Genomic DNA, 27,675 nt, shown 5'->3' with positions numbered 1-27,675 from the left:
CCTGCACTGGAAGTGTAGACAGGTCAAGACGGCTTCGGTGGTAGCTGGAGCCAGGTTCGCAGTCTGGCCCCCACACCTTTGGGTCTCTCCCCCAACTCTTTAGGCCTCGTTTCTTCCCCCACAAATTGACCATGAAGCCACCTGGCACATCACAAACACTAAGTAATAGGTGGTAGTGTTTCCACGGTGATGACTCAGCCCCATGAATTTTGACTTAAAAAAAAAAATTCAGAAGATTGCCATCAAACCATAGTGAAAGATGTCTGACTCCCAGCTAGTTTCAGAGTCAACTGATGGAACAAAGATTCATGCTAGAAAGTATCTGTATTAAGTATCTGTTCCCTTTTAAATGCCCACTGTAGAGGAAATATCTACTTTACCGCTTCAGGGTACTTGAGTGTGGCAGTTGGAAGAGTGGGGCATCTATTTTGTATTAGCAGGAGATTCTTTTGTTGGGAACTGCTTAACCTCGGGCCTCTGTCCCTCACGGTGGATGAGTCAGGCCTGCAGCAGACACGTGACTGTCCCCAAGGGGTCAGAGGCAGCTGGTGCTGGTCAGAAACCAAGGGACGCTGCCAGCCAGCCTTGGGGCAGAGCCCCAGACACCTCCTGCAGGAATGCACGAAGGTCACTGGCAGGACAACCCATAGCGTCTGGGATTGTTTTACCAGCTCGTTTTCAACCTGACAGCACGCGGTGGGGCAGGGCATGTTGGGGTCTGTGTGGAGAGAGAGAGCGAACATGAAAGCAACACAGAGAAAATGCTGAGTGAGAGGCAGAGGGGAGCCCCAGAATGCAGCACAGAGACCCAGAGAGAGACAGACAGACACAGAGGAAAAGAAAGAAAGATGGAGAAAGGCAGAGACAGACAAAACTCCAGGACAGGGACAATGTCTTGGCATAGATCAGAGGGGACCTAGGAAGAAAGCAAGAAAAGAAAAGAAAAGAAAAGAAAATATATAAAGTTACATATGTTATTTTAAAACTAATATGTGGTAGAAAGAAACCAAAGTATAATTACTATAAGGAATTATAAATAGTCTTACATTTGTACAGGACTTAGAGTATACAAAGTCCTTTCTGCGTGCCCAAATCCTGGCCAACGAGGAAGCAAGCTTATGACTTCCCATCTCGTCCCCTCTGCTTAGAGAATGTGATCTTGCTTAAAAGTCAGTTCTTTCTGCCTCTGATTTCTCTTCTCTAGAATGGGGCGGGTCATCTGTGTCTGGCCGCCGGGCATCCCATTCTCTGTCTCCGTGGTTCGTTCTTGGGGCTGTAAGTGGCAGTTCAAGGATTGAAGTTAGCCTCCCACCAAGTTTTACTCTACCCCAACAGGAATTAAAATACATTCTGTTGTAATTCATTGCCAGTATTTGAAAATCAGGAGCTATTGAATCTATAACTGGACATTGGGCTTCTTTGGAAAGATTGGGCAAAAGAGGCAGGGCTGGACCCCAATCCCCCACCGCGGCATGGCCTCCAGCCGGTGCCAGCGAGGCCCTGTGGTTGGGCCCACTCACTCCACCGTCCCTCCCTAAGTCCCCCTGCTACCAGCTCAGTTCATTTATGTTACTTCTCTGGCTGGTGGAGATTTTGTTTGCGGTCCTTGCTCTTCCTGACCAGCATATTTTATTGCAGTGGCCGGTCCATGGGTGAGATTCCTGTCTGTGTGGCAGAGAATGTGTCCTGTTCACCCGAGTCTCCAGCCCTGAGCACTGTGCCTGGCACATAGTAGGTGCTCAGGAAGTGTTTGCTGAAGTGACCAAACATGGTGCTATGTAAGAACCACAAGCAGGGAGAGGGGCAAACGGAAGGTGTGTGGGAAGAGCCTGTTCCCTCTGATGCCTCGGTGACTGGACAGAGGGTGAGGCGGGCTCCTGCAAGGGGCCCCCGTGTTTCATCTTCCTCGGTTGTGCCCAGAAAACTGGAAGCAAGCCAGAGTTAGATCTCCAGCCCAAGACTGACACAGCAAAAAAGCGGGATCCCTGGTTGAGGGCCCCTGAGGAGAGTAGGGGACGAAGAAGCCCAGAGCACAGGCATAGGCTGGGCCCTGGGAGAGGGCTCTGTGCGGCTGCCCCAGAGACAGCAGGCCCGTTTCCCTGCACGCGGCGGCCTGGCTTCTGCAGACCTTGTCAGGAGAGACAGGCCTTTGTAAAGAGGAAGGTTTAGGGGCATTGCAGCCGGACATGTGACCCAGAACAAGTTACTGGACCCTCTTGGGCCTGTTTCCCCATTGTCTGTAAGATGGAAATGACAAGCATCCATCTCACTGGAATGTGGCAGGATTGAATGAGAGACGCATGGAGAGTGCCAGGCACAAGATGGCCCAACACTTCACACTTTCTGTGTTAGTGTCCTCTGGCCACGGGGACAAACCTGGGGACTTAGAACAACAGAAAGTTCTCTCCCACAGCTCTGGAGGTCACAAGTCTGAGTCAAGGAGTCCGCAGGGCCACACTCCCCCGGGGCTCTGGGACAGGATCTGTGCCTCTTCCGGCTTCCGGTGGCTCCAGGCACTCCTCAGCCTGGGGCTCCCCAACTCCTGTCTCTGCCTCCTCCCTGACTTGTATCTGTTACTGCTCTTCTGTCTGTTAGGCACTTGCCCTTGATTTGGGGCCCATTTTTATAATCCAGGATGATCTTTCCTCAAGATCCCTAATTTAACAGCATACCTTTTGGGAGGGTTTACTACCATTCAACCTGCTGTAATACCTGATGTTTAAATTGAGTGATTTGTGTTATTTAATCACTTGATTGAGCTAAATCTTGGGGGAGAGAGTCCCGGGTAGCTCCGCCCTGGGGGCCTGATGTTGCTTTCCCAGGGGTCGAGGTAGCCCACGGTCACAGGGCTCCATGATTAGTGACCAGAGGAAGTGGGTTGATGCGCATAATTTCTAGATACTCTAGATTCTCTCCTTGATGCTCTCCATGTGCAGTGCTCTTTCTGTTCTCCACAGACTGTCTATGCGGGACACAAGTGTGCTGTCCAGATCCTCCTCCAAGGAAGGGCTTGTCCTCTCAGGTGGTGGGATTATTGTCTTCAAACAGCCCTCAGCCGTCATCCTCTTTGGGCCAGTCTCAGTGTAGAGAGCCACTTGGATCATCTGTCCTTGTGTGGACCACATCCCTGTGTGACAGAAGGAGCAGTTCAAAGTACCTGGCCAGATCAGCCCAAGATGGGATAAAGTGTGTGGGTCATTTTAACTCCAGTGTAGCCTGTGGGGTCAGGAGAGGACCTGTGGGGCGTGCATTGCAACGCCACTTCTCCCTCAGCCCAGTCCTGCCTCCTCCTCCTCCCTTCCACACGTGTGGAGCCCAAGGGCACCCCTAGTAAGCCTCCTGCACCCTAACCTCCAGATCAGAGTCTGCTTCTCAGCGACCCCAACCTCACCACTGTCAAAAGATCATCTGTTCTTCGGATCGTGCAGTTCTGTGTGAAAGCAACATTTTATTCCGACTAACTTTGTGTTTATGTGTAAGGATGCGCTTCCCAGAAGTGGCAATTCATATTTAAAATTTTTTGAAGATTTCTTTATGGCTTTGATGTTTTTCATTTTCCTAAGACTTGGGACATGCAAATGAATCCAAGGCAATCCTAAAACACTGAAATCCTCAGCAAATACCTGGAAAAAGGAGCCCTGGTTTTATAGTTGCTAGAAGCATGCTTGGTTGAAACCAGTGTTTTGAGGTTTCAGGTGGCTTCCTATCTGTCTTTGAATTTTTAATTAAGTCATTTGATGAAATCATTAGATATTTAACATCATCTATGAGCAAGGAATCAAAAAAGAATATAAGACAAAGGAGACAGGTTACTTTACCAGTTGAGAGACGAGGTTTTTGGAATAAAGCAGATGTGGGTTTAAGTCTTCTCTCTGCCTCTTGCTATCACTGATCTCTGCACCTCAGTCTCCCCATCTGTTAACGGGGAGCAATAATGATACTGACCTCATAGAGCCCGTATGAAAGTTAAATAAGATTTTCTATATAAAATATTTATAATAGCACATCAAATATTATTCACTATGAGCTACCACCTGAGGCAAGGCATATAAACACACACACCCTAAACAAATTTTAGGTCCTTTGAGTCACTGCTTACAGGAAACTCATGAGAATTTGCCCAAACTTATTTCACAAAGGATCCTGGGGCATTTTTCTTATTAGAGAGAAGGCTGTTGAATTTCTGATACTGAAGGTGACCGGGGAATAAAGACCTGAAGGCAGGATGGATGTGAGTCATGTGGATCTCCAGGGAAGAGCATTTCAAGCTGAAGGAACAGCCAGTGCAAATTCTGGGAGGATGGGTACCTTGTGTCTGCAGACTAGCCAAGAGGGCAATGTGACTGAGCCTGTAAGCAGGACAGATGAGAGACGAGGGGGTGAGGCAGGTCTTGTAGGACCTAGTAGGTCTTTGTGAAGACCAGTTTGTTTGTTTCAGAGATAGAGAGCGAGAGAGAGCACAGGCAACCAGGAGGCAGGGGCGACGGAAGAGAAAATCTTAAGCAGACTCCATGCTGAGCATGGGACCCAACACAGGGCTCCGTCTCACAACCTTGAGACCGTGACCTGAGCCAAAATCAAGAATCAGACGCTTAACCAACGGAGCCACCTGGGTGCCCATGAAGACTGGGTTTTGATTTGCTGATTTGGGAAGCTGTTGCAAGTCGGGAGCCAAGGAATGACATGCCACATGCCCCGATTTCTGTCTTAAAACGATGCCCCTGATGGCTGTGTTAGGAATGGGGCACAGGTCGACAAGGCAGGAGAGTCGGGGACACTGCCCTTAGAGGCTCCTGTAGCCTCCCCAGCTAACGATGGCCATTTAGATGAGGGCGGTCGCCACGGGCAAGGAGTGTGCTCAGCATCTGCTGTGTTTGGAATCCTAAATGGATGGAGTTTTGTAATGTCTTGAGAGAAAGAAGTCAAGGACAACTTGAAGCAAGTGGGGGAGAAAGCTTCCTTTTACTGAGATAAAAACACAAGAGGAGGCAGGCTCAGGGAAGACTCGAAAGTGTTCATGTTGGGACCTGTGAAGTGTGAGGTAGCTATTAAACATCCAAATGCAAATGTTGAGGTGGCCATGAGGGAGAAGAGTTTGGAGTCAGTGAGCAGTCTGGGCTAGAAAGATTAATTTGGGATTTATCAGTCTATATAGTTGGTGTTATAAACTATGAAGCCGGATGGAATTATGGAGGGGAGAAGAGCTAAAAAGACAGAGTTTGGAGGCACTCCAGTGTTCGGGGGGCAGATAGACAAAAAGAAACAGCACAGGATATGGAGAAGGAACTGCCATTGAAGGCCAAGGAAAGCCAGGAGAGGCTGGTAACCAAGTGAAGGCATGTGAACAGGGCTTTGATGGTTGAAGAGGAGTTCGATAGACCAGGTCTCCTCAAAGCATGGTCCCAGACTAGTAGCATCAGCATCTGGAAACCTGACAAGAGTGTGCAGAATCTCTGGGACCCAACCCACTTCTACCAAATCAGAAACGCTGATGATGGGATCCTCCAGGGGGTTCTGAAGCTCCCTCAAGTTTGAGAACCACTGCCCTAGGAAAAATATCCCTGCACAAAATCGTAAAGACCATTAAGGAAAAAAAAAAAAAATTCACCCTCACTTCCTTTCTTGTCAGAGAATATTTTTAAAGACCCCCTTAGTGCTCAAAGCACTCACAGTAACCTCCTACCTGACATCACCACCCCCTCCCCCACATGACAATTTAGAAAACTACTAATTTATCATGGCTCTTTGGAGAGGAGGAATGCCCCCATTTTACCGGACAGAGGGAATGCTGAGCACCAGGCATGCCAGACATTCCACTGCTTAAAAGAAAGGGGGGGGGGGGTCCTCCAGGCTTAGCATTACTGGGCCATGAACGCGCCACTCCTGAGATATAAAGCTTATGTCACCAGTTTCCAAGTTCTCTTCTAGGTTTTCCTAGGAGAATTCCACCCTTTTCCATTCTGCGGAGAAGTTAAAATTAGGGCCAGCCCTTCAGTACTGGTGTGCCAGATGCGGGGAAGCTGTCCCCAGAAATAAGCTGGTTCCCACCGCCGATGGGCGGGGCGGGGCGCCTCCAGTCCCGGCCCATCGGAGGGGCTGCTCAAAGGCCTGCCCCCTCCAAGTGTCTGCAAGGGGTCTGGTCCCAAGCTTTAAAACCCTGAGCCGAGGCGCTGCATCCCGACCTCTCTTCTCCTGGCCAGTCCTTGCTGGTTTTTCAAAAAGTGTGCAATTGTCTCCTTCCCGCCCAGCTGTGCGCCGAGCCGGCTTCACTCGGGACGCTCTCTGACCCGCAGCCCGCGCTCCAGTCAAGCACCCCCAGCTTTCCGCGCAGCTTCCCGAGCCGCTCCGCAAAGTTGGGCAGCTCCAAGTGCACGCTCAGCCTCTCGACTTCTCCCTCCCTCCCTCTCTCCTTCTCCCTCCCTCTCCAGTTCACTGGAGCCGCGGGTCCCAGCGGGCTGGCAGCTTGCACCCCTTTCCCGGCGTCCTTCTTCCCTGAAGCGCGACCATGCTGCTAAGCGCCGTCCTCTTAGCGATGCAAGGTAAGTGCAAGGACCAGGGGGACCCCCGGGGGGCGCCCTCGTGACCCGCTCCCGCAGCCCCCTTGCCCGGGGCTCCCTGTCCTGGGCCGGGCCATCCGAGGGCGCCTCCGGGAACTTTTCGATAGCCGTACCCCCTTCCTGAGCCTGGGGTGGCAATGGGGGTGGTCGTAGGGCTGTGCATTGGCAGCGCTGGGGAGAGGAAGGGGGTAGTAATGCCTCCTTCTCCAGCCATTCCCGCGTGCACGCCTCTCACTTTAACCTAGGGCCCCCTCCCCCTTCCCCCGCCCCGGGCGCCCCGAGTTGGTGCAGATGCTCCCAGCCCTATCCCGAACTGAAATTCGTCTTGTGCCCGCAGCCCTGCAGCTTGCTGGTGCTCTGGACCTGCCCGCCGGGTCCTGCGCCTTTGAAGAAAACACCTGTGGCTTTGACTCGGTATACGCGTTCCTGCCCTGGATTTTAAACGAGGAAGGTAAGGGGGCTCCCGGGCCCAGGGGCCTCGGAGGTGAACTTTCCTCCTTGCTGGTTGGCCTTTTCTCAAGGGCAATGTTATCTTGGAGTTAAATCCCCTCCGGAGGAAAAGCGTGAGTCATGGATCCTCCTTCCAACCCTCAACTGCGCTGCACACATGGCCGGGGAGGACTTGGGGGGGGGGGCAGGGCGTCCTTTGTTTACCTGACCTGCGGGGGCGGGGCGGAGAAGCTCTGAGAATGTCTGCCCTCCCCCACCCCCAGCACTTCCTAAAGTCCGGGAGAAAGGGGACGCAGCACTGATTGTCACCCACCAGCTGCGTGCAGAGGGCCTGTCATCAGCCCCTCTTCTTACTCAGTAGAGTCTTCAGGAGCTGGGCAAGTCCCATGGAGGCTAGTCTTCACCCCACACTGCAGAAGGGGTTCGAAGTTCTGAGAACGACCTGAGTGCTAAGCCCTTGTGTTTATGTCACGCCTAAGTGTGCTAAGTGTGACTGCATCCTCTTGCTGCCGGTGTATCTGTCATCCAGCACTTGGCAAAAGCGGAAACCAAGTCCATGACTGTGCGCCCAAGGTCACTGGGCTGGCGGGTGTGGGTCACTGTCTCACCACTGCATACTGTTTGGGTTCTGGTGACAACTTAAATGTGGGTCTTTAGATGTTTCTTCTTACCCTTCATTATATGGTAAAAAACAAGCAGTTCTCAGCGCCCAACAGCAAGTCCAGGGAGCCCCTTCTTTCCTTTCCCTCACTTTGTGTTTTTAGAAGCTTCGTGCCCCAGGCCATTTGGGCTGGGGAATAGCCTTGGGGCGCCTGGGTGGCTCAGTGGGTTAAGCCGCTGCCTTCGGCTCAGGTCATGATCTCAGGGTCCTGGGATCGAGTCCCGCATCGGGCTCTCTGCTTGGCAGGGAGCCTGCTTCCTCCTCTCTCTCTCTGCCTGCCTCTGTGCCTCTATGCCTACTTGTGATCTCTGTCAAATAAATAAATAAAATCTTTTAAAAAAAAATAAATAAATAAATAAATAAATAAAAAACGCTGTAGCTTAAAGGAGCTTGGCTAACCTCCTTCCCTTCTGAGTTGTCCTCAGTCCCCAAGGCATCCCAGCGGGCTCCCTGGAGGAGGGCGGAGCCCAGAGCCCCTGCTCAGCGTGGAGGACCTCTTACCAGTCTGCTCTGCCCCACACTTGTGTCGGGCTGCGTGTGCACTAGCTTCTCGGCCCTTCACACGTGGGTGACGGTAGCCCCATTTACAAAGGAGGGCATCACAGTCTCAGAATGTCTGAATGTCTGGCCCCTGACACACAGTGGCACTCAGCCCCTGGCTCGGGGGCTGCCTGGCTAAGGGGAAGCCACGGGCAGGGTCGAGCTCAGTAGCAGCCTTATTGCCAACAGTTGCCAGGTCTTTACTACGGACAGTTTTCTTGGGGAACGCTGGGGGGAAAGCGGTTCCTGATTTGTTATCTGAGGGATCCCTACCCTGCCGATGGCCTTAGGAAGGTCCCTATCATCTTGCCACCCCCAGTCTTTCCCTGCTTCTGCTGTGGGTGAAGCATTTTGAGAGACCCCCCCCCCGCGGGCCATGGGGCGGGCTTCAGAGAGCATTATTCTCCAGCCCTGTGCTTGGCAGACTCCAGCCACTTGGGAGTTACCTGGTGTTCGAGTTGAAGACACAGGTTGTTGGGAGTGTCACATTCTGTGGGTCTGGGATAGGACCTGAGAATGTGCCTATCAAACCTGTGGCTGCTGCTGCTGGTCTGGAGACCATGTTTGCGAACCACTGACCACAGTACACATTCACACACACACACACACACACACACACACACACATCCCCCAGCGCTAGGGGACCTGAGCAGGGCTGGACTGGGAACAAAGAGCCACTTAGGTGACCCTGAGAGTGAAAACCTCCTTTAATCTTATTCCCTACACACCTCTCCTGCCTCACCCTGGTCCTGGCCCTAAAGAAAGGAAATCAACATCACCCTTCATCCAGGAGTTTTAGTCTCTGAGCCCCTGCCCCCCAGCATGGTGGCACTCCCAGGCTGCTCCTGGGTCAGGGGACGTGCCACAGCCCGCCTGAGCTCCCTGCCTTCCAGACTTCCAGACTTCCAGGAAGCGCTGGGCTGCATCTCTGCCCCAGAGTGGCAGTTAACCAGTGCCCCTTCTGGGAAAACAGGAAGATGATTGTAGGAAAAGGTGATTATGGCTTAATATTATAATGGGAGCACTGTTGCTTTCCTTTTTGCTTGCTTTCTAACTTCTAACGGCCACTGCTTTCTGGCTCAGGATCAGGACTACTGGCTTGGCTGGGGAAAGTTAATTCATTCTTTGAGCACTCCAGGCAGAAGAGGCCGGGTTGGTCTTGGTCCCTCTCATACAGTGTTTTTCAAAGGCCAGAACTTGGACATAAGCAAGTGCCCTCCAGAGGGGCAGTGTGGTGTGTGCCAGCAGCTCTGGGTGCGTGCTGAGAGGCCAACACGAAGAATTTCCGTTATAAACCCATTTCCACATTGGTAAATTAAAGATGATAAAATCATCACAGGCGGCAGGCAGTGAGGCAAGCTGTTCTCAAGCCTCTCTACACATTTCCCTCACCTTGCTGCAGAGACCTTCTGAAACTGGTTCCATCCTCCTCTGTGTGTCGGATCCACTGTAGAAAGTTGTAGGTTTCAGAGACTTTTGCCCACGAGTATTGGAATACAGATGTCACTTCCTCTGTTAGGTTAACATGCTCGTGGAGAGAACAATGCTACAGCCCAGTGCAGGGACTTAAGTAGGGGAACAGATCTGCAAATTAGAATTTCATCACAGGAAAATCAAATCTGGGATAGTTACATAGGTCCCCTTCTTGAAAGGTCTCCTCAGCTGCCCCAAATTATATTTGAGGTCCTCTTCTTGGCTTATGCAGAGTATCAGGTCTCTTTCAATCTCCAGTTTCAATTCCAGTGTCTGTAGCTTACAGCCATCTTGAAATACACTTGATCTCCACTGGGCACAGGATGGCTGAGCTGCGACCAGTGGCGTTTGCCTAGGCTGTGTAGCAGAGTGGAGGGTGCCCCCAGAAACAGGGGGTGACAGGTGACCAGAAGCAGCAACCCAGCCCCTTCTACTTTCTAGATTTGCCAACAGTGGCCCAGTTGAATATTTTATCTCCTCTGATTTGTCATTGGAAGTGAGATTATGTTAGACTCAAATTTGAATTCACTTCTAAATTTTAGGTTTGAATGAAATCCGGGAAACAAGAGGTCCATTGAATCCCATGAAAATCTTCTTTATTCTTTCATTCACCCTCAGAAAAACCCTTGTTTGTCCATTCACAGTTCAGAGACTATGGGAAGCCCTTTGGGCAGTAGTCCTCAGGTGAGATCAAGACTGTGGATTCCATTTCCCCAGTGCCAGCTGTGGGGGCAGAGGCCCTTGGGCTGAGAACTCTTGGAGCCCATTAAGTTGACCTTATAGTGGAAGAGTCACCATCAGATGAGTCATCAGGCAACTTGGCTCCTCTCTTTAAGTTTTGGACACCTTGGCCTGGCACCTTCAACCTAACTCTATATGGAAGCTGTTGGAGGAACCGAGGAAGGGAGGGAGGTAAAAACCCAATGCAGATGGTAGTCCTTAATTGGCAGTTTGGCACACGAAAGCCACCTGGTAGAGGAAGATAAATACAGAAACGTGTCCGGTGACTAGGCAGGAACCAAGGACATTCAAAACACTTGTGGTAGAGAATGTGGTTTTTTGTACAACGGTGGGGGCTGAGGTTTGAGAAATTGCCTAATAATGAAGAGTCCGGATGGTATTTGTACCTTGGAGCGAGTGATGCTATCTAAGGCAGGAAGGCTGGCTATGAGGCTTGGCACAATGAGGGGGTGAAGTGGGGGACATGGTGGAGAGTGCTAAAATCACATACATATGACTTTCTGAACCCCCTTTCTTTATCCAAACCCATTCCTTCTCTCTTGAAGACACTTTCGGTTACTTGGCCACCTGAGTTTTGGTTCTGTGCTCTGTCTTGAAACTGGTATTTCAGATAGAGCCAAAAGTCTGGCTGGGATCCCAAGTGGCCTTCCTGGAAGAGGGGGAACAGTCTTCCCTACTTGTGAATTATAGCTCCTTTCCTGGCTCTGGGGGATCGATCGCCTTAGCATCCCACCATGATGTCACAAGTTCATCAGGCTGTTCCTGCCCTCGTGGCCAGCTTGGACCTGCATTGCCTCTGCATATTGGTCTCCCAGTGCTCTCTAAGGAGAAACACACCCCTGTGTTGTATAGAGACTGGAGAGCAGCACTAACCTGGTCATGTTGATGTCATGTCAACCCTTGCATGTCAACCCCAGCGAATGGCTGAAGATACTCCTGTAGTATCCCAGGCTATTCCTGGGGGCTGTCCTGGCTCCCGCTTTCAGGTTGACCAGAGCTCTCATGTGCTGAGCCTGAGCCCAGTTTAGCTCTGCCCTGGCCCTCCCTGGGATACTAGATCCTAGAACTGGGCTTTGGAAGTGGTTCAGTGCAAACTCCTCATTTTACGGAGGAGCACATGGGGGCCCAGACAGGCTGGCAGTCATGGTCATGAACCAAGGCAGTGCAGCCTGGGGCAGGGCCTTGTGTCTGGCTCTCCTCTTAGCTTTTGCTCCAGCTTTGCTGCCCCTCTCCTAACATCCCTGTCTCCATGGGTCCTGGACCCTGAGGCTTTGCTGTATTAATTATAATATGTTGGAAAGTCTCTATCAGATAATTAATTATATTTCATACATATGGTAGAAAACGAATTCCAGAGGTACATGCTTTGGCCCTATCAAACCCACAGTCCACGATGTTTTACACCATACTGCGTATTGACTCACTCTTTCAGATGTGTCCGCATCCTACCTGCCTGCAATCTTCAGCATATAGAAAAGGGCCTGGCACATAGTAGATGCTCAATAAATATTTGTTGAATGGATGAGTTTGCTGTATCTAGTATTGGATGATTAAAAAGCCCTTATCCATTTTCATGTGTGCTTCTGGTTCATTCTGCCCCCTTAAAGATAAGTATCTGTCTGATGGGTGGCACCAAGTCTTTAGAAGACCCCTAGCCAAATGGATCTCCCATTCCCTAAGCTTTTGGGCTGGGCCCTACCCCTTGGCCTTCCTATCAATCAGTTTGGGTTCTTGGGTTCTCTTGGGATTTAACCTCCCTGGGCTGGTTATATCTGCCTACTCCTCCATGCCTTGATTGATTTCTTTGGACAGAGGCTCTGTCTGGCCAACCCCCTTCCTGTCAAAGCCAACACTGCATCTGGGTTTTTCCCTACTCAAATTAGAGTCACGCAATAGGACGTGGCTACCCTGCTCCTGCCCTCATCCCCCACAAGGCACCTAGGGAGTTTTAGGATGCTTCCCTTCTCATAATTGTGCAAGTCAGCTGTGGTTACCATGTGTTAGGAGAAAAAATTTGATAATAATTTTGATTATGAGTTGCCCACAAGAAAATGCAGACTACCTAGTGCGGCACTCAGAGCCTCTTGTGATTTGCCCCAAATTATAAATCTGCTCTTTCCTCCCATGAATCCCCAATGTGCTGTTCATCATCATGCCATTTACTTTCTGGGCTTTTGCTCTATCTGCACTGTTCTCCACATCGGTATTCTGCTTTTGATTCCCTGCTCCATCTGGGCCTATCGAAATCCTACCCTTACCCATGCCTGAAGGTCCAGCTCTTTCTTGAAACATTCCCTGAGTTTCTCTGGCAGATGAACATCTCCCTTCCCCTGGCCCTCTTCACTCCCCACCATGTGTCTCCTCGTTAACAACTCCTTGTCAGGTCCCCACGCCTTCACTGGGCCAGGGTGTTACGTCTTTGAGAGCAGGGATCACATCCTCCCCACAATACCTGACAAATAGCTTGTGCTATCAGCAAACACTTAGAATTTAATCAATCTCTAAAACCCTTATTGAGAGTGATAGGAGAGAGATGGGGGGAGAGAGAGAACCTTTGACATTTTCCCCTGTAGTAAAAGAGGCTGTGTTAATACTCCTTCCTGCCATAGGACTTCAAAGACTTTCGGAAGCTAGTGTTGTCATTTCCAAGTATAATGGGGAAGCAGTGTCTCAGCTTGCCTGACCCACAGGTGGTCTGTTCCATCTCGGACATTCCAAGGAACAAATCACCCTTGGATCATTGGCTCATCAGGGCTACCTGAGTCCTTGATCCTCTACCATCACAAACAAGCACAATGCAACCTTGGGAGGGAGGCTGCTTGGTCTGTAAAGTATTTTTAGCAAAAGATTATCAGACTTCGAGCTAGCTTTTGGAAGCTGTTTTTTTCTAAGGAACTCAAGTGTAAACCACCAGCAGTAGATGGATAAAAGCAGGTAGAGATATTCGTCTGCTCTTAGACAAGGCCCTTGCATATGGCTCTTGCTAATGAGAAAACCAAAGGATTGAGCTTGTGATTGATTTGGTGAGATCTGTCAGAATATTTGTCTTCTCTACTTTGTCTGAATGTTATTTGTGTTTGGAGGGGATTCTGAGGCTAAGAATAAGACAATAAAACAAAATGTACTATAACTTCATAGTATCATGAATGAATCATACGTTTTACAGAAAACTCATCTAAGGATATTCATTCTACTAATGCACATTTGAGTAACTAAAATCCATCAGGAATTATGTTAGTAGTTGGCATACATAGAGGACTGGGAATACATACATGGTCATGGTCATGGTCCCTGCCCTTGGCAGCCATAGACCCATAGGAGGGAACACAAATCTATAATTATGGTAGAGAGCAAACGGAATTATACATTCGTCAAGTATCTTCACTGCAAAGAGGCTCGGTTGGCTCTTTAAACAAAAAAGGAATTTATTGGAAAGTTACTGGCTTTCTGAATCATCAGGAAGTCTAGAGAGCTCTGTTTGGACAAGAATAAAGAGATACAAAGTGTAGTCCAAGACCCTCTGGAGGAACCATTTGTGTGACTTCGTTACTGGCCTGCTGGACCTGCCTGTCCTCTGGAGTGTGAGTACTGATGCGGCCGGCTGTCCAGTCTCGTGGCTGTGAGGAGAAGTGATTGGAGGGAAATAAGATTGGCAATGGGGAGCCTGATTAGGGGACAGGCCAGTGGTCCAGCTGAGAGACGATGAGGGCTTGAAGTGGGACAGTGGTAGTAAGAATGAAAGGGAGTAAATTAAACACCAGAAAGGAGACTCAGTTGACAGGCCTTGATGATTGAGGAGGCTGGGAATGATGAGTCAGAGGGAGAGTGACTCCTGGCTTCGAGTTGGGCAGCTGTTTGGCCGTGCCTACAGTTGAGGGATTTCAAGAGTGGTATCACAGTAGGGCAGGAGATGTGTTCCATTCTGAGTTGCATGGGAAACACCCAGGTGGAGGTCACTGATGCCAGAATTGGAAGGTCAGGTCCAGTCTGGGCAGGACTGCGGGAGAAGACAGTGGTTGAAACCTTGAGCAGGAATAAGATGACCCAAGGAGAAAGTACAACGTGGTTAACAACAGCAGGCTGAGGGCGGGGCCTAAACTCCCCGTGAGGATTGGCCATCTGAAGGGGGTGGTGGAAGGGGAGGCACAGGGGGAATCAGGCACAGGTGAAGAGAATCAGGGAAGTACCTTCACCGTCACAAAGGCCGAAGCAGTTGGGAGTTTCAGAAGGAGCATGTGACCAACGGGGCCCAGGGCAGCCCCGAGGTGTGTGTAGCAGACTTGTCTGTTGAAATCAACATATTCATGGAGTTTCCATGGACCGAGGAGGACAGGACCAGAACACCGTGGTAGAAGTGTGAAGGGGAAATGCTGAGAGCAGGGAAATCTCAGCAGAGAAAGTTGGGTGTTCTCCCTTTCTTAGACGGAAGTTCAACCAGACCTACTGAGGAATGTGAGATGAAAGGTTTTTGTTTTTTGTTTTGTTTTGTTTTGCTTTATTTTCTAAGAAGAGGAGACTGGCGTTTGCTTATGGAATGAGAGGAAAGGACCAGTAAGAAAGACATTTCTGGAGAGAAGCAGGGTGGGGAGAATCCTCACTAGCCCTGTGTTAGACCCAATTCCAACTTGGACAATTCAGAAATGTTGAGAAGGTGGAAATCTCACAGACCGATGCTACCCAAGAGCCCTCCACCCAATGGCTCAGAACACTTGAGGTCAACTTCAAAATGTGTAAGGGTTTTTTTCTACTGTAAATGCAGAGGATGTAGGAGCTTGGGCTGAATCTGTGGGACTTTTAATGCATCTTGGAATGTACTTATTAAAAAAACACAAAAGCAATCCTTTTATAAGTGATAGGGGAATCTTTGGTTATAAGGGAATTTTAACAGCATCTCATATTCGCTTTGTGTTATAAGAGTGGTTCCTGGTGAGCAGTGTGGCATGAAATCTATTGGAATAGTTACATGGTAGCTCCCTACATAGCCCGGCTCTGTGATCTGCAGGTAGCTGTTCATGGTGCCTGCCAAGGATGTTTGTTGGCCTTATCTCTGACCTTCACAACAATCCTGAGGGTGGATATTGTCCTTTATAACCACATTGTCTGCAGATGAGAAGGAGTGAGGTACAGAGAAATTAGGGTCACAGGCCCAGGGCAACCCAGTTGGAGAATCAAGATATGGAGCCCAGCCTACCTGGCTCTGAAGACTTGAGCTTCTCTTGGCCATGGTCTCCCTCCTATCAGAGATGGTGCCTTTGTACATGCAGAGGTCAAGGTCAAGGAGGACAGACTTGCAAGATGCATGCTTTTCTAGAGCTAGTAGAGACCTGTGCAAATAGTGGCGATGTCCCAGCATCCCAGCTCCGGGGGTCCCGGTCTCAGCTACCTCTCGTGCCCCTGCCTGGTGGTGGTGAGCCTTTGGCATCAAACAGGCATCAAGCAGAGAGATGAGGAGATGGGGTTTAACTTCTTTTTTCCATAGCAGATGAGAGTTTACTTTTGGAACCATTTTAAGGATTCTCTTCTCAGTCCTCTGCGTAATCTTGGCAGAGGACGTCAGGAAAAATTTATAGCTTGACCTAAAATACTTTGGCCGTCTTAAGGAGTACTCTTCAGCTTCGGATTCATCCATCCCTACAGGGAAGGAATTGAAAGAGTACACAGATAAATGTGTTTTTGAAAGCCAGTTGCCCTGCCAGATGAGCCAGTTGGTACGTACTTGTTCTATGACTCTTAACAGAATGGCAGTGTTGCTGTATGGTGGTGTGATAGAGAACTTAGCTCTGTGCTAAGAAAAATTTCCATTCCTTATTTGAAACACTTTTGCTTCACTGCCAAGGAGAACCAAAGTGTTATTTGGGGCCACGCTTATAATGAAGATGACTTTAATATGTTTTAACTTCACAGAGATAGTACCTTCTTTGTTTACTAATATTTTATGGCTAAGACCATCTTGTCTGAAACTATAACTGAAGATTTCTTTTTTTTAAGCTTCTACAGGTTTCTTCTATGTCTATGACTTTATTAAAAATGGATAATAGATTAGAGCACTTTCTTTTGACGGGTGCTAGGACCATGCATGAGTCCATTTTAAAATACAAGCTTTGCAGAAGCCCTTTGGCTTTCCATTACAAATTCTGAATCTGAAATCACACTGTTGTCCCTGAAGACTATTTCTCTTTTCCACAAATTCTGATGAGGACAATGTGAGTTAAACATTCGTATCTTTTGTTTTGTTTTGTTTTTTTTAAAGAATCAACACTGAAGAACAGACCCTTTGGAACTCACATTTGATACTTAGGAATAACTGGGGGGGAAATCCAAATATATCCTAGGTTATATGTTAGTTCTGCAGATTTTAATCTTTGTTGTCAACATAAAAAGTCAACAAACTACATATACATGGTTCTCTACTAACTCTTGTCTAATAAAAAAGAAATGATGTTGGAGATAACCTATCTAAACATGCATAGTATTGACATGAAGTATGATTCATTTTTAATTTTGGGCTTGTGGACTAGGACTACTTTGCTTTCCATATATATATATAGCATATATATGGGTGCTGAATTTAAAGGGGAATTCAGGCAGTTGTAAAGCATAAACCGTAGGCTTTTAGAGCATCCCCCATTTAAGAAGCATATCAATAATTACCAGCAATGTCATGTTCAAGTTTGAGCCAGGGGGCCCTCTTGTCTGTCAAGTATGCTATTAAGCATCTTTTGAGACAGGATGAAGGTGACCTGTTCGTGTAACAGCTGAAAGTGGACAGCTCAGTTGCTAAGAAAGTTTCTCTGTCCCTCCGAATATCCGTCAAGCCTCTGCCTCCCCACAAACACAGCTGCTCACACGAAAAATTGCTGGAAGATGGAACAGGGTGCAAATGGCTTATATTTTTAATTGACTCCATTCATTTGTCGTCTTGGTTATCAGGAAGTCATTCATAATTTTGTGACTATGTCCCTGTCATGAAATAAGTGTAGATACCTTTATGAGGGACAGCTTGCTGAGCGTAATATTAGCCTAGGAGTCTAAGAATTCTTAGAAAATTAATAAGTCTTGGAAAAACAGTACTCACTGTTTTTCTGTCCAAATGGGCAGTGAATCACGGTCATGCACAAAAGATGCTGCATTTGAGCCTCTAATGATTTAAGAACTTTTCCTCGTAGACATCTGACGAAGGAAAAGGACTGCAGAGTGAGCGGCAGGGACTCAGTGTTCCAATGTCCTTTGAGTCTCTCCATCACCAACCCGGGGGTGCACTCCAGAGTGACTTGCCGTCAATGTACTAACCCTTAGCCAGAAGCTGAGGATGGTGCCTGCCACATATTATTTAAATCTTTTAAGAATGGACACATAAGTGATCTTGTTTTATTGTTATCCTTAGATCTCATTTCAGTGTATTTAAAAAAACAAAACAAAACAAAAACCTCATAGACCAAAGTGGTATTTGCAAGCATTTACTGAGCACCGGGTGATTCTGTTGGCCAAAAAATCTAGTAGAAAAATGAATAAGAGCAATTATTTTATGTAACATTTATTGAGCAATTATTATATGCCAAACAATGTGCTGGATGCCTGCATGGGTAATCTCACTGAATTTTTACAATGACCCAATGAGGAAGACACTCATGACAAAGTGGGTTTGTAGATTTTTGTTTACATTCCAAAGTCATAGAGCAAGGAATTGATGAAGTCAGGACGCTCACCTCCATTTGTCTCCAAAGACTAAGAAAATAACCACTCTGCTATTTTCCTTTTCTTTTCCTACTCTCTCTTGGTCTGATGTCTTAAAGAGATATCTCTATCTAAAGAGATAGAAATGATAATAGTAGTTATAATAATAGCTAACTCTTATGGAGGGATTCTCTCATTTATGTACTGTTCTGTATGCTTGATGTTATTCACTGATTTAATTCTCTCAACACCTCACTGAGTTGAGCCTTATCTTGACCGTCGTTTTAGGGTCGAAGAAAGTGAGGCAAATTGAAGTCACGTAAATTGCAGGTCACAGAGCTCCTGGGTGGCAGGGCCATTTTTTGTAACAGATTTTCTGGTTCCCATCTATGTTCTGTGAAGGAGACAGCAGTTATATATTTATTCGTTTTCACTACACTGTGAGGCGAGAAACCTTTCTACTTGAGTTCTGATATGAATGACCAACGGAACTAAGTAAGGACATTATTTCTTCTAGAATCTTCCATACACAAGGGCCCTGCCACCAAATACATGCTAATTTGAGGAAATACAAAATTAATCTTTTTCTTTAGAAATGGCACAGGGCCCTGGTACAGCAGAACTCCTGTCTGGTTCCAAGTTCTAAATGAGATTACTTTGGGAACTCCTCTGAGAATCTCCCACTTACAGCATCTCCACGGCTGCCCGGCATTCTCTGGACAAATTCCAGCAGAACTTGTGTTTCTTGATAACCTTATTGGTCTTGTTTTGAAAAGGAATCAAGTATCTCATGCAAAAAAAAAAAAAAAAAAAAAGAGAGAGAGAGAGAAGAAAAGAAAATGTAATATTTGCCTGGTTGGGGTTTACAAAAGACATTAGGGACTCACATTGGTAAAGATGTAAGCAGGAGACACCATACAAATTGAATGTCAACGAAACCCTTGGGATAAAGGCAGATGGTGAGCTCATGTCTCTCTGTCTGCTCATTCTATAATGGGTGATGTCTGTTGACCTGAGGGATAGGAACACACATCTCTCATTTAATTCTAACAACAACCCAGTGACAAAGAGACTCTTAACAGCCAAGACACTGTGGGTCAGAGAGTTTGTTTTAACTTTTCCAAAGTCTGTTCTGTGGGATGTGAACACGTGTTTTAAGACAGCACCATATAATGAGAGTCTATGGCCTACTATTCAGAGTGAGTCCTTTAGCTTTATTTTATTCATTTGGCATTTGTCTACCTGCGCTAGGCAAAGACTAGTAAAGGTGCTTGCCCTCCAGATACTACTAAAAGAAATAAGATATACGAACAATAACTATCTCATGTGTTGCTGAGACTAGAGCATGACCAGGAAAATGTAAACAACCCTAGGAATTCAGAGGTTAACAAGAGCTGGCAAGGATGACATCATGTAGGTAAGAGGAGGTGACAGATGGTTTCCTGGAGGCTGTGAGAGCTGTGATCAGTCCCCTTCACTGCTCTCTGGACTCCGCAACCTGGTACTTTGGGCAAGAACTGAACCATTGACAAAACTTTCTCGATTAGCCAAAGAAAGGCATGCTTTCCGGTCTTGAGCTTTGACTAAATAAAAACAGGATCCTGAGTAGCCAACAGTCAAAGCACAGCCCTAGACCAACGATGCTGTATTTGACTAGTAAAATGCAAGGGCCTGACAGACACCATGCTGAGTGGGTCGGTGTTCAGCTCTGAAGTGATCAGTCACTTACTTCTGCAGAGCCATGAGACTATGGTATGGAAATTACTTATCAGTCAGAAGCTCTGCCAGGGTATAGGAATAATGACCATTGGTTACTATGTCGCAGGCACCACACCCATATTGTCTCTGAACCAAACTTGTTACAACTTTGTATGATTTCTGAGGCTCACTGCATAAGTGGCGAGGTTATTCAGCCTGCCCAAGGTCACATAGCCAGAGCCAAGATCGGTTGGATCCAGGTCTGTGTGCTCCCAAGCCAGTGCCTCCCTGTTCTGCTGGGCACCCTCTAAGAGTAACCAGAATTCCAATCTCTCATATGAGGCTGACTGTGACCAACTTTTTACCCAAGCCAGCCTCTTCATTTCTGTCTTTGCCAGATGAGCTCACCTGCTCACTTCTGCCGTCATCCATGTGAAATATTTCTCCTAAACTCCCTTGAGGCTGAGGATTTGTGTCCCCAGAGCCTGGTCTCAGGATGATAGACATTTAGTAAAAGCCTGTTGAACTCTACTCCCCCCATCTCACTGGCCCTCAGTCTTCCATGACTTGCTCTTCCAAGCCTCAGGCTTGATGTTCCTCATTCATTCGGGGGACTGAGGGCCATTATCACAACACTGATGCCATGTTCCACTGCCTAAGCCAGCTTCCGTAAAGTGGAAATGAAGAGAGAGCTCCCACCACTATATTCAGATCTTCTGGTCCTCAAAACTTGAAGGGTAGATTTCTTCACCCTTTCCCCAGGAACCAGCAATGAGCTCACGGCTCTGTTAGTTGGAAGAGATGCTAATGAGGCTAAGATCAAAGCCATGTCCCTGTGAAGCCTTCCTTGGCTCACCCAGTACCCAATTCTCAAGCTCCGTTTACTGGAGCCCAGGACATGATTCATGGTAAATGAAGTGGGTGAGGATGTGTGGTACCCTCTTCCCTAGACCTTCACCTCGCTGTCTCCTGCTTGTCATCCCAGTCTCCGCTGAGACGTTGCCTCCTTCCCTGAGCACCCTATCTCAAGTTTGACCCCTCACGGTCACTACCACTTTGTCTGATTTTAATTCTCGCTAGAGCACATTAGCTCTCTGATATTTTTCTTGCGTATTTCATTGTGTGTATATTGTCTGTCGACTGTTAAACTGCCAGCTGTGTGGAGAACAAGGAGCCTGTCCTGCATGTGTCCCTTTGGATTCTCCCATGGTCAGCAGTGTCTGCTGCCTGAAAGGCACTCAATAAATATTTGATGGTTGGATAAACAAATCTTAGTCAGTGTGAAGATGCTGCCTTAGAAATGTATGAAGGCCAAATGTATAAAGGACTGTTAAGTGAAAAGAGATACCAGATGAGCCTAAGCATCACATTCCCCGTAAGTGATGTGTTTTCCTCAAGGACGTGTTTAGGCAGATGCGTCCGACAGGAAAGGTGAATTTTTCAGTTATTCATGCTTTGGTTCCGCTGTGATGGAGAGCTACCAGCTTTCCCGTTGTCTGCGGCTTTGAGGGAGTGTCTTCTGGGAGATCGGAGATACATTAGCAGACATGGGATGGTATTTTCTTCTTTTGACAAGTGTAGAAAGCACTTTCTGCAACAAAGGAAGGATAGAGAACATTTAGAAATGAAATTCTAAGTCTCTGCCCAAACATGAGTAAGAAGGTGTGAGTGTGTGCGTGCGAAGCGTAAATCCTTCACTGGTCTCTGATCTGAGAGTGATTTTTCAGAAAACTGGCCAGTTCCTCCTGCTACTGGTTGCGCATGGATTATTCAAACGCTTGTCTCAACCTTCTTCTCTTCCCCTGAGATAAGCCAAGCTGATCCCTGAAATCCGTCATGGTGATCAAACTCCAGATCACACGGAAAACATCCTCCCATATCACAGATTTTTTTTTCTTACAATGCGAGTGACATAGGTCCAGTGTGGACCTCTTGAAGAAGTTTGAAAAGAAGCTTCTAGATCATGGATATGACTGTCTGGCCATAGTCCTCATGCATCGTTGGGAAAATACACATAACATGTTGCATTTCCATAGCCTTCTCTCTATAGAGGTATGTGATGGCCAGTGTCATAACCAAGACTAAATCTGTGTTTCCAAAGTCCACTAGACCCACAGTTGCCATTTTTCAGGAGTCCCTGTGTGGGTGACATGTGTTGCTTTGTCTCATTACACAACCACCCTCTGAAGTGGAGGGCATTCCCTCCGGGTCACAGATGAGGAGACGGCTCTCTCATGGTGAAGTGGTTTGCCTGGTGTCACCCAGCTGGATGTGGCAGAGCGGGGGCAGCGAGGCTCGACGCGGGGTGCATCCTGCCTCACCACTCTTGATGCACCGTCACTGTATTGTTAAGAAACTTCTCTTAAAGCGCTCGCCGCTCTTCAGCTTGATTGGCTTTATTTTAGAACATGTGTTTCCCCTCCTGTTATACTGTGGTTCTAGATGTTAGCCTCCACGTCTCTTCCTTCTCTGGACCCCCTGTGTGCCCTCGCAGAGTGCTCCCCACATCATCCACCAGAGCCTGGCGTCAGGCTGGGGCTAGTGAGGCCCCCCTGCCTTGTGTGCAGAAGTAGAGAAAATATCATAAAAAGCCACTCATCTAGAGACATAATATTTATTATTTTATAAATTTTATATTATATAAACATATATTACTATATATAAAAATATATATATTATTTTATTTGTGCTAAAAACTTTTTTTAGCTTTTGACCCCCTCCCCCCATCCCCCCCCCCCAGCCTCTGGTAACCACGAATCTGTTCTCTGTATCCGTGAGCTTGTTGTTTGGTTCTTTTTTAGAAGTGCAGTCACATGGTATTTGTCTTTCTCTGTCTGACTTGTTTCCCATAATGGGCTTGCGTTCCATCCATGTTGTTGCAAATGGCAAGATTTCATTCTCTTTTGTGGCTGAATAATATTTCATTGTGTGTGTAGGGAGTGTATGTGCGTGTGTGTGTGTATACCATAATTCATATATATACACACACATATGTACATAAATAATATTTCATTTTGTGTATGTATTTATATACATACACCATAATTCCTTTATTTATTCATTAATTGTTGGGCACTTGGGTTGTTTCCATATCTTGGCTATTATAAAGAATGCTGTAATAAGCATAGGGGTGCAGATAAGTTGTTAAGTTAGTCTTTTTGCTTTATTTGGATAAATACCCAGAAGTGGAAATACTGGATCACAAGGTATTTCTATTTTCAATTTTTGGGGGAACCTCCATTCCGTTCTGCACGGTGGCTGCACCAACATTCATTCCCATCAACGGTGCATGCGGGCTCCTTTAGCTCCACACCCTCGCCAACACTTGTTCTCACAGGTGTGAGGTAACGCCTCATTGTGGTCTTGATTTGCATTCCCCTGATGATTAATGACATTGAGCATCTTTTTACGTACCTGTTGGCTATCTGTCCATTTTTAGGAAAATGCCCATTTTAAAAACATATAGAAGTAATGCAAAAATTCCATGTTGAACAAAATATCAAAATTCTAAATAAAGATAGTCTTCACCTGCACTTGGCCTTTCTTGCCTGATCCCAGCCCTGTAGGACCACTTAAAACATGCTGAGCAGATGGACTGTAGATTTGGTGTGTGGCTCACATGAGCTAAATCTGCCATTAATGATCCAGTGAAACGCTGCCTTTCGGAGCTCATTGATGATTCAGATGAATCAGATGGACTAAAGCTCTTGTCCTTTCTTGCTGTTAGTCCATCCGTGAAGGTGTTGATTCAGCTGTGCTGGTCACGCCGCACCCCCCCCCCCCCGCCCCCAAAGCCTGGAAGAGCCACCAGAGTCCAGCTTCCCTATCAGCCTCAACAGCAGTCTACCCACCAGGGGCAGTTTTCTTAGATGCTCAGCTCTAAATTAAAAACTGCCCTTGGTTGTCCAAGAGTCTAAGGTTCCTGGAATTGCTCTTTCATTTTGTTATTTTCTCCCCCTTCCTTAGTTTTGTTGTTTCCAGAAATCAGAATAGTTGTTTTGAAAGGACAGGCTAGAAGATATATTCATCTGTGTCTATGTGTATAGATAGGTAGATACCTCCTTGCTGTCCCCACCAGGGCAAGGTAGATAGCAAGAAGCCAAGCAAATATTTGTGAACCTATTAATTAGATTCTGGGAGATGAACTATGGGAAGAAGAAGGGTTTAATTTTGAGCATGCTATATTTATATCTGAAGTCACCATTATGTTTCACAGCCAACAAAAATCTCTATGCCCAACAAAAAGATCGGCAGGTCAGATTTACTTCTATTTCAGCTAAGCCCCTTTTTTCCATGCTGTTTTCAGTCTGTGTATGGGACATGGAAGACTTAGCCAGATGAGGAATCTGTACGTGGAGGACAGTTGCACTGTCACCCACAGGAGCAAGGAGACAGGAGTCCCGGGTCTGAGTGTATCCTGGGCAGCTTCTCTTCTTGGCAGACAGGCTCAGTTATAGAATAGTCACCCCTTCCGGGGAAACTTTCATCTCTCTCCAAAGACACGTCTCTCCAAAGTCAACAGAATTAAAATGTTGAAAATGAACTTCAGGTCCACAATGGTCAGATGGACTAGAAACTGAACCTTTAGGGGACCCCTGCCCTCCGCCCGCTGCATTGGTGCCATGCTAGTGAGGCACTGTGCAGAGGAGCCTCTCTTCCTTACCGGTGTGGCCTCTGGTGGAGAGAGGAGCAGAGAGGGAAAGAGAAGAAGCAGGGAGAGAATCCCAAGCAGACTCCACGCTGAGCGAGAAGCAGGGCTCCATCTCATGACCCCGATCCAGATCATGACCTGAGCCCAAACCGGGAGGCAGACGCTTCACCCACTGAGACTCCCAGGTGCCCAGGCGTGGCCTTCTTCTCTGGGGCACAGACATTGCTGCTCTGGGCCTAGACTGTTGAAAAGAGGGAGCAATTTCCATCAGAATCAACTTTCCTGCTGCTTGGGTACTTCGGAATTTTCAGCAAGACCGGACTTTTCATTCATTCAGCAAGAATCTACCGACATCCACCGGGGGCTGGGGATTCAGTAGTAAGCAGAATAGTCTTCTGCCTCCCTTGGAGCCTGTATTCTGGTGGGGAGAGCTGGAGGTAAATGGCAGAACAAACGGCAGTATGATGTGGCACATGGTCCAAGTGCTTATGGTGAGAAATGGACAGGGTGAGGGTGGCGCCTTGGGCTCAGGTGGGCAGGAAGGACATCTCCGGAAAGGACATGTTTGACCCAAGCCTGCGGTGAGAGGGAGCAAGTGCAGCACATGCTGCATTTGGGAAGCGGCTGGGAGGTCCATGTAGCTGCATCTGGGTGAGGGAGAGGCCCTGAGGTCCCACAGGACCCCCCGGGGGCCAGACTGCATCAGCCAAGGGCAGGCCATGGGAAGCCCCTGGAGGCTTTGAGCAAGGAATAAGCTGATACAAGTTTTGTTATGTAAATGTCACTCTGCCTTCCAAGTGGAGAAGGGCTAGTGCTTTGATTCTGGGAATCTAGAAGCCAGGCATTACCCTGCTTTTGTAGAGCTTATAATTTGGTGTGGGGGAATTTAGTGATGGGCACATAAACAAGTCAAGTCAATTCGGGTCTATTATGAATAAAATGAAAGGATGAGAGGCAAGCAGGAGGGAGGGGACTATGTGTTGCAGTGAATGGTTAGGAGAGGTTTCCTAGAGGGGTGGCATCGGACTGAGACTAGAACAAGGAGGAAGGGCAGGCATGCACCAGTGAGGCAGTGCGGGCAGTATACCGGGGGATGGGCTGCAGTGCAAAGGCCCTGAGGTAGGGTGAGCTGCATGAGGTGGAAGGACACCAAGAAGGCCAGTATGGGGACGCCTGATTGGCTCAGCTGGTTAAGGAGCTGCCTTCGGCTCAGGTCATGATCCCAGCGTCCTGGGATCGAGTCCCACATCGGGCTCCTTGCTCCGCAGGGAGCCTGCTTCTCCCTCTGACTCTGCCTTCCACTCTGTCTGCCTGTGCTCGCTCTTGCTCGCTTTCTCTCTGACAAATAAATAAATAAAATCTTAAAAAAAAAAGAAGGCCAGTATGGCCAGGGCACAGGGAACTGAGATGAGAGATCAAGAGGTAGTCAGGGAGGTGCCTGGGTGGCTCAGTGGGTTAAGCGACTGCCTTCGGCTCAGGTCATGATCCCAGGGTTCTAGGATTGAACCCTGCTTTGGGCTCCTTGCTCAGCGGGGAGCCTGCTTCTCCTTCTCCCACTCCCCTCTCATGCTCTCTCTCTCTCTCACTCTCTCTCTCTCAAGTAAATAAATAAAATCTTTTTTTTTTTTTTTAAAGATTTTATTTATTTATTTGACAGAGAGAAATCACAAGTAGACAGAGAGGCAGGCAGAGAGAGAGAGAGAGGGAAGCAGGCTCCCTGCTGAGCAGAGAGCCCGATGCGGGGCTCGATCCCAGGACCCCGAGATCATGACCTGAGCTGAAGGCAGCGGCTTAACCCACTGAGCCACCCAGGCGCCCCAAATAAATAAAATCTTAAAAAAAAAAAAAAAAAAAAAGAGGTAGGCAGGGCCAGACCCTGGAGAGACATTCAGGCCATGGTGAGGAATGTAGATTTTAATCTAGTTGAAATGGGCAGCCATTGAAGGGATCTAAGTATGAATTCTATTCCAGGAGGATCCCTCTGCTGCTTTGTGGGGAATAAATTTGTAGTGAGAATGGATGTTAGGAAGCCAACCTTTATAGTCACGCAGCTGAGAGAAAACCATGGTTTTGATTCTGGTGGAGGCTGTGGAGAGAATGGGTTTGAGATCTGTTTTGGAGAGAAGCCAACAGGATTCATTAACACAGTGGATGTGGGAAGTAGGGGGAATCGAGGATGATTCCTGGGTCACTGGCATAAGCACGTGGGTGGATGGGATCCCATTTGTACGGATGAAGGAGAATGAAAGAGGAACAGGTGGGAGAGAGCCATAATGGAGGTAGAGGAAATCAGGAATTCTGATATGGACATGGGACATTTGAGGCCTTTTATGGAGTTTTATTTTATTTTAAAGATTTCATTTCTTTATTAGAGAGAGAGAATGGCAGTGGCAGAAGCAGACCCCCCACTGAGCAGGGAGCCCAAAGCAGGGCTCCGTCCTAGAACCCTGGGATCATGACCCGAGCCAAAGGCAGACGCTTAACCGACTGCCCCCCTTTTATGGAGTTTTAAATGCAAATGTCCAGTAGATTATTTGATATGGGTATCTAGAGTTTGGAGTAAAGGTCTGGGGGTGAGCCCTAAATTTGGGAATTATCAGCATGCAACTCGTATTTAATGCCCGGGACTGGATAAAAAAAAAAAAAAAAAAAAAGAGGAGAAGGAGGGTAGAGGACCAAAGGGGTATTCCAAGATGCAGGGTGGAGACGTAGAAAAGATGCCAACCCGGAGGACTGAGAAGAGGTGGGCAGGTAGGTAGAAGGCAAGTCAAGACAAAGGGATCTGTAAAAGCCAGAGGAGCAGAGTGTCTCCAGGCAGGAGTGTCCCACTGTGTTGAATGTAGCTGAGATCTTGAAGACAAAGAGCCATCACTGGATTGGCCAACTTGAAGGCTTTTGGAGACTTTGGTAAGGGCCGACCAAGTAGAACTGAGAATAGCAGTTTTGAGCAGTTTCCCTTTGGCCAAGGGAGTGAAGTTTCATGACCTCTCTGTGAAGTCATTTGTGAATTTCTGCGTCTTGAAGGACAGAGAAATATACTGATCTCTTCCACTGCTGAGCCCACGGAAAATGGCGGCATTCTCTGGCATAGGATTGCCAGAGTTCTTAGTGTCCTCTGTTTCACTGAACAACAAAGCCGAGTCTATTTCTTCACTTGTGTTTATTGCCCGCCCCCCCCCGCAACTTTTCTTTTGCCTGTTGCTTTTGAAATATTTGGAAACGTGGAATGG

At 47.6% G+C, this 27,675-nt stretch overlaps 1 protein-coding gene across 2 annotated transcripts in view; it reads left to right on the top strand.

Moving 5' to 3' along the window:
• The first annotated feature begins 6,245 nt into the window (after positions 1–6,245).
• Positions 6,246–27,675, top strand: part of MAMDC2 (MAM domain containing 2) — a 141,561-nt gene continuing 120,131 nt past the window's right edge. For both annotated transcript variants that reach the window (XM_059143456.1, XM_059143457.1), the window contains exons 1-2: positions 6,246–6,539; positions 6,895–7,008. In XM_059143456.1, the coding sequence (XP_058999439.1) occupies positions 6,506–6,539; positions 6,895–7,008 (148 nt within the window). In that variant the 5' untranslated portion in view covers positions 6,246–6,505. The remainder of the gene's footprint in view (positions 6,540–6,894; positions 7,009–27,675) is intronic.

Source organism: Mustela lutreola, chromosome 12 (assembly GCF_030435805.1).
Source record: "Mustela lutreola isolate mMusLut2 chromosome 12, mMusLut2.pri, whole genome shotgun sequence".
NCBI classification, from domain to species: domain Eukaryota; kingdom Metazoa; phylum Chordata; class Mammalia; order Carnivora; family Mustelidae; genus Mustela; species Mustela lutreola.
Note: the sequence above shows the minus strand (reverse complement) of the source record. Positions and strands in the feature narration are given on the sequence as shown.